The sequence below is a fragment of the Bidens hawaiensis genome, unplaced genomic scaffold, assembly GCF_021521415.1.
Source record: "Bidens hawaiensis isolate Kalapana, Puna unplaced genomic scaffold, B.hawaiensis_p1.1 tig00009067_1, whole genome shotgun sequence".
NCBI lineage: Eukaryota > Viridiplantae > Streptophyta > Magnoliopsida > Asterales > Asteraceae > Bidens > Bidens hawaiensis.
Genome location: NW_027491664.1, coordinates 406,225 through 412,436, shown reverse-complemented (window position 1 = coordinate 412,436; position 6,212 = coordinate 406,225). Strand labels below are relative to the sequence as shown.

At 34.0% G+C, this 6,212-nt stretch overlaps 1 protein-coding gene across 1 annotated transcript; it reads right to left on the bottom strand.

Moving 5' to 3' along the window:
• On the bottom strand, positions 1 to 4,033 carry LOC143530963 (uncharacterized). Its single transcript, XM_077026370.1, has 11 exons — positions 3,809 to 4,033; positions 2,513 to 2,610; positions 2,305 to 2,391; positions 2,058 to 2,226; positions 1,345 to 1,986; positions 1,120 to 1,268; positions 847 to 1,032; positions 676 to 766; positions 413 to 581; positions 216 to 326; positions 1 to 127 (listed from the first exon to the last, which is right to left on the bottom strand). The coding sequence occupies exons 1-11, from the start codon at positions 4,031 to 4,033 to the stop codon at positions 24 to 26; spliced, it is 2,031 nt and encodes a 676-aa protein (XP_076882485.1). The 3' UTR covers positions 1 to 23.
• Between the last annotated feature and the right edge of the window lie 2,179 nt (positions 4,034 to 6,212).

The window sequence follows — 6,212 nt, the reverse complement described above, 5'->3', positions numbered from 1 at the left end:
ATAAAGAGAATAAGAGTTGCCACTTACCGCAAGACATTTATGTGTTTTTCAATTACATCCATCTGTTCATCATCATATTCAAACCATTTATCAATCACTTCAACTGTATGATCCCCAGTTCCTATATCTGTATTTTAAGAAGCGGTTACATTGATGGTTTTATGAACTTTAAGAAAATAAATAAAAACCTTCATATAACTGCAACTAAATCTTACCTTGAAGAAGAATGCCAGGTTTCTCAGAACACCCTTTCAATCTCCAGTACATATGCCCATTGTTGTCCTTGAAAATTGGCTCAACTCTCACAGCATCAGGCCTCACTTTATCTACAGTCACAAATTTTGTAATTATATAATCAACATATAATTTTGAGATTTTTAATTTAAATAATCATGGATCACCATATACTTACCTAAGGGGACCATTTCTTTACATGCAAGCATTTCAGCATGTGCTTCAGATGCTTTAATCTTAATCTTAGAAATAATAGCATCGTGTGCCTTTAAAGTAATAGGAACGCCTTCGTTGGCAACAATTGCTTTAGCAATCTCATCCTGCATTTGCTGCTTCAAAGTTTTCTCCTATAAATTCAACAACAAAACACATTAGCTTATTAAAATTAAAAACAAACTAATTCAAATGTTATATTTTCTTTTCTAATTAACTAATTTATACCTTATCTTTTGCAACAGAAAGTTTCTCCTTTGCTTCCTTTTTCTTTTCAGCAAACTTCACATTTTGATCATCAATCCAGTTTCTTATTTTTCTGTTGAATAACTTATACAGTTACTGTAACAGCAAGCTAACATAAATCTTTGATCATTAAAGTGTGCATATCAATCTTACTCAGTTTCAAGAACTTCATCACACAAGAAAACTAAGACTTTAAGTTTCGTTGATGATTCCAAATTATCATATCCACCAGCTGTCAAGTCTATAGACTCCATATCCTTTACTTTTGATTTAGAAATGCAACTTTTTAGAGCTTTCAACCATGAATCATTGCCATGAGTCAGATTTGACGTCGGTGAACTGAAAGATTATGCATCCATAAAAAATATGTTATCATGATGTAAAATCTTACACTACTATACTAATTAACAGAAATAAAGTCTATACTCTGATTCAGATTCAGATTCCTCTTGAATAACAGACAGCAACTGAATATGAAACTGTATTACTGAAGTAAACTTCCCACGACGTGTACTTCGCCCATTAATTAGGTCTCTCAGAACTGCTTCCGCCTGTCCTTTTTTCAAATCTAATGCCTGCCAAATATAAGAGAAATATGATGCTTTAAGTTAATTCGAAAAGACTCTTAAAAGTCCATAAAATATGACTTACCTTTCCAAAAGTAGAACAAAATTCTAACAATTGCAATGCATTACCAGCATCTTCTTTTGGGAGGTCAACTCCAGCTATAGTTACCAACTCAGTGCCAGCTGGCAAAGGAATAACAAACTCAAACAAGTTTAACGTAGTCTTTTTTGCTACTAAAGATTGGTTATCCTCCAACTGCTGGTTTGCATCTTGATCTTGAATAATATTATTTTCTTTAACTTTGTTTCCTTCAACAGTCTCCTTAGACTCTTTTGTCTTTAACTTCTTTTTCTTCTTGTTTAAATCATCAGTTATCTCGGTTACTGAAACATCAATAACTGCATTGCCATCAGGTTTAACTTCAAGTTTCTTTCGCTTGACTTTCTTTGGTTTTTGCTCAACCACATGTCCCTCAACAGTCTCCTTTGACTCTTGTGTCTTCATTTTCTTTTGGTTATATTCATTTAGAGCATTGTTAGTCGTGATCTCTAAAACATCATTAGCCGCATTGTCATGAGGCTTAACTTCAAGCCCTTTTCGCTTTACTTTCTTTGGTTTCTTCTCATCAGGTAACAGGACTGAAACCAGAGGATTTGCATTTAAATCTGTCTTGCCATCAAACAGATTTTCCTTACCTGGCTTTTTTGGTGACTTGATAGCAATTGCCTGTTCAATATTAAAACTTGAATAAATTTCCATAAATGAACTCGTAACTACTAATAGAATAGCACAATCACCTCTGCTGTTGCAGCTTGCTTTTTTGGTGAAGCAATTGTTTCTTTCACTCGCTTGTAATTGCAAACATTCTGATCGCCTTTTGCAACAATCATGTCAGAAACAGAGGAAAATCCACCTGCCTTTGCCATCGGTGAAACCATACCAGTGGGCATCTGACCGCGTTTTTTTCTATAGTTGAAACAGCTCTTAGATTCCATTTTAATTTCATGAGTCATAGATAGAGATAACAAGGTTCGATAAACTTACCTACAGATGCTGCAATTGCAATCACCTCTACACTTGGGACAGTCCCATTTGTCCAGCAATGCCACATCTTCAACTTTCTGGCCATATCTAGATAAAGATAGAGCATATGCATCAATAACAAAAACGATAACACCATAACTTTAATCCTAAAATAACTTGAAGTAATAAACCACCGATAAAAGTATTAACAACAGATAGAAAAGTTAACCTGTTCAAGAGGCATGTGCAGCAATACTTGATGGGGCATGGCTTAGCCTTTTCTTGATTCTTGCAGCTAGCAAATACAGCATAGGTCTTCTGTCGACACTGTATAATATGCAATGTGTTAGTAAGATACACAATTCTAATTCCTAGGTTAAAAAAACAAAAATGTGGGTTAACAATATTAACAAACAAGCAACTGGCTGCAACCTACATTCAAGATTAATTCAACAATAATCATAAAGCAAATATGATTATCAATCTAGCAATTTAGATACAATTGAGCATTGGCCCATAAGTAGTCATATATGATATTTGTATTAGATTCGCCTATAAGGTCCTACAATTAATTCGAGCATTGAGCTAAAACTAGAAAGAAAAAGTAAATCATCGCAATCACCCACCGTACGGAATATCTGCCTTAAATTGTATTCAATTCTTGCAGTTAACACATACAGCATAGGTAATATTATATGTGTTAATAAAATACAAAGAACTTTAACTTCTAGGTGAAAAACAAAATATCGGCAAATAATAATAATAACTTGCGACTGAACATAAATAAACATATATTAATACAAGTTACATTTTTCTTTAAGTTTTAACAAAGTTCATATGGCTCACTGCCTCACTCAACTCTCATATTCGTTTTAATTTCACCTATATGATCTTATTAATGACTCACGACTGAACATAGACAAACATACATTAATACGATCTAGACATAGAAACGCAAAGTAAATAATCGTATAGAATATCTACCCTCAATCAATTTAAAATCATGAAAACCCTAACATACTGTCCATAAAGACATAACGTAAGCTCTATCACAATAATTTCAGTACACACTTGACGGCGACAATCACAAACAGTACATATAAATATCTAATATAAATCAGTTTATAATCATGAAAAACAAAACATGCAATCAATAACGTAAACCCTAGCAGCACGGTAATTAAATACATAATCAAATTAAACACACTTGATGTCAACAATCACAAATCATACGTAATATCTACCGTAAATCGTAGCACGATAAATTCAGTACATACTCGAATTAAACATATTTGATGGCAACAATAACAAATCGTACATAATATCTACCGATTTAAAATCCGTAAGGTAAACCCTAGCTCAATAATTTCAATACATATGCATAATTAAACATACTTGATGGAATCAATCACAAATCGTACATAAAATCCACCGTAAATCGAGTTAAACAGTACATAACGTAAACCCTAGCAAAATAATAATAATAATAACTGCAGAAGATAATGAGATGAAAGAAAACATATACTTGATGACACGTGGTTCCGTTCTGTGAGTCGTAAATGCGGCCGCGAATAACACGAACGCCTGGATTACTGTTTCTCTTCTGCTGCGGCTTAGAGGTAGGGTTATTATCGGAATTCATCACCTCAGCCGTGGCTTCCTTCACCTCCACACTGCTATTATTATTATTGGTCTTTTTAGTCTTCTTGTTGTTGTTGGCTTTGGAGTTAGGGCTTGCAGCTAACGCCATTGGTTGAAGATCTGATAGTTTGCTTTGCACCAGGTTATAATATAAAAGTGTGGTAATAAATCAATCGAGAGGTTTTATAATATAAAAGTGTGTTTGGTGATGAAATGTTTTCAAATTAAATGAAATTAAGGAGGGAGATATTTTTGGGTGAAGGCGGCAAATGGTTTTTGGAATATATTTTGGTTACTGGTCCCTAGGGTTACCATATTTGATTATTATGTATCATGTATTACTTTGAATAATAATAATAATAAAAAAGTAAAATTCTAGCTTCGTGTAAATTTAAGAAAAAAAATAACACGTTAGGTTAACCCAAAGGTAAATTCAACTTGTTTGTGAAATTTAGTGAAAACCGACTTGAACTCATTTAAACGACACTCAAACCAACTAATTATTTACTGACTTTTTAACTATTGTAAACTCACACGCCTAACCAAATTAATTGCATAATCTAACTCGTTTAACTCAACGTGTTTGTGAGATTTATACTAAAAATGGCTTTAACTTATTTAAAGCATACTCGACTAGCAATTTTGGATTAAGTTGTTGTCTCTCGTAAACTCACACCCTTAACTAAATGTGTTATAGCTTAAAGCTAAAACTGAGCTCGGCTCGTTTAGAGTTCTACTTGGAAAGTTGTAGCTCAACTTAACAATAACTGTGTAAACCGAAGCTTGAGTTTGACTCATTAAGCTCAAGTTTAACTTAGTACCAAAATTTCAAGCTGGAACTCAGTTCGTTTATTACTTAATTAATTATAATTATTACCGAGCTCCGGCTCCTTTAGAACTCCATTTGTACAATTTAAACTCGACTCGAGAGTAATCTTTCAAGCTCGAACTTAACTCGTTACTATAAAGTAAATTGTAAATTTTAATGGATTCAATTACTAAACAATATGCTGTTCTTTATTTATATAAGTTAACACTAAGGGCCTCCGTGGTAGGGCAATAAATCATTGGAACACTACCCCTCACAGGCGATAAGGGGAAGGGGGGATGAATATTACTCGTCCTGCTTCACTTTGGTTTTATTATTATTATAATTGTTTGTGTTTGGTATATATATATATATATATATATATATATATATTAGCCTACAACACCATTACACAAAAAAAAATCACTATTTGCTGCCTGAACCACATGACGCAAACGCCCTATTTTATAGTTCATCCAAAGTTATCAACATGGTTCACTTCTTTTTATTTTCATTTGAGAGAGGCTTGGTACAGTTCACACAGATGTGGAGCTGTGCGACAAGCCTTTGCCCAGTGGTTTGTACTTCCACATCTAAAACATGGTGTGCCATTGTTTTCGAACCTACCAGCTTCATTCCACTTATTGTGGTTGTTGGAATTGGTATTATGTGGAACATTATTGGCTCTCTGGCTACGACCACGGCCACGACCGTAAGAATTAGTGTTCCATTTAAATGAATGTTTACGATCATTAAAATGTCTTCAGTCAAAATGACCACGGCCACGTCCATGGCCTCGTCCACGACCTTGTTCCCATTTATGACAAGAATTTTTATGAGAATTTTTATGAGCAACATTTGCTTATGGTATTGCTAATGAACCTGTGGGACGAGATTGATGATTTTTCATCAATAATTCGTTATTTTTTTCTGCTATAAGGAGTAATGCATTTAGATCAGAGTATCTCCTAAAATTCTGAAATCGATAATGCGTTTGCAAGGTTATATTTGATGCATGAAGCGTAGAGAAAGTTTTATCCAACATATCTTCCTCAGTTTCAGTTTGCCCACAAAATCGGAGCGTTGAGCATATTCTGAACAAAGCAGAGGTGTACTCATTTACTTTTTTGAAATCTTGGAACCTGAGATTGTTCCATTCATCTCTAGCAGAGGGAAGTAGAACTTCCCTTTGATGGTCAAATCTGCTTTTTAAATCTTCCCACAAAATGCATGGATCCTCACAATTTGAATACTCAAATTGTAGCATCTCGTCAATGTGTTTGTGGAGGAAGACATCACCTTTTTCCTTGTCTTGATCCTCGCAATTATTTCCCACTGTTATCGTATTTAAAACACCCATTTACTTGAGATGTCGTTTAACATGTGCTGTCCACGACATAGAGTTATCTCCGGTGATATTAAGAGCCGAAAATTCAATTTTTTGCGATGTTTGCCATTTTATTACTAGACACAAATAAGA

Excerpts from the sequence above, each read along its gene's own strand:
- LOC143530963 (XM_077026370.1), bottom strand. The coding sequence starts at position 4,033 with ATGGCGTTAGCTGCAAGCCCTAACTCCAAAGCCAACAACAACAAGAAG. Across the intron at positions 2,227-2,304 it reads TGCAATTGCAGCATCTGTAG|AAAAAAACGCGGTCAGATGC; the intron begins GTAAGTTTATCG and ends TTTCAACTATAG. Across the intron at positions 1,987-2,057 it reads AGCAAGCTGCAACAGCAGAG|GCAATTGCTATCAAGTCACC; the intron begins GTGATTGTGCTA and ends AATATTGAACAG.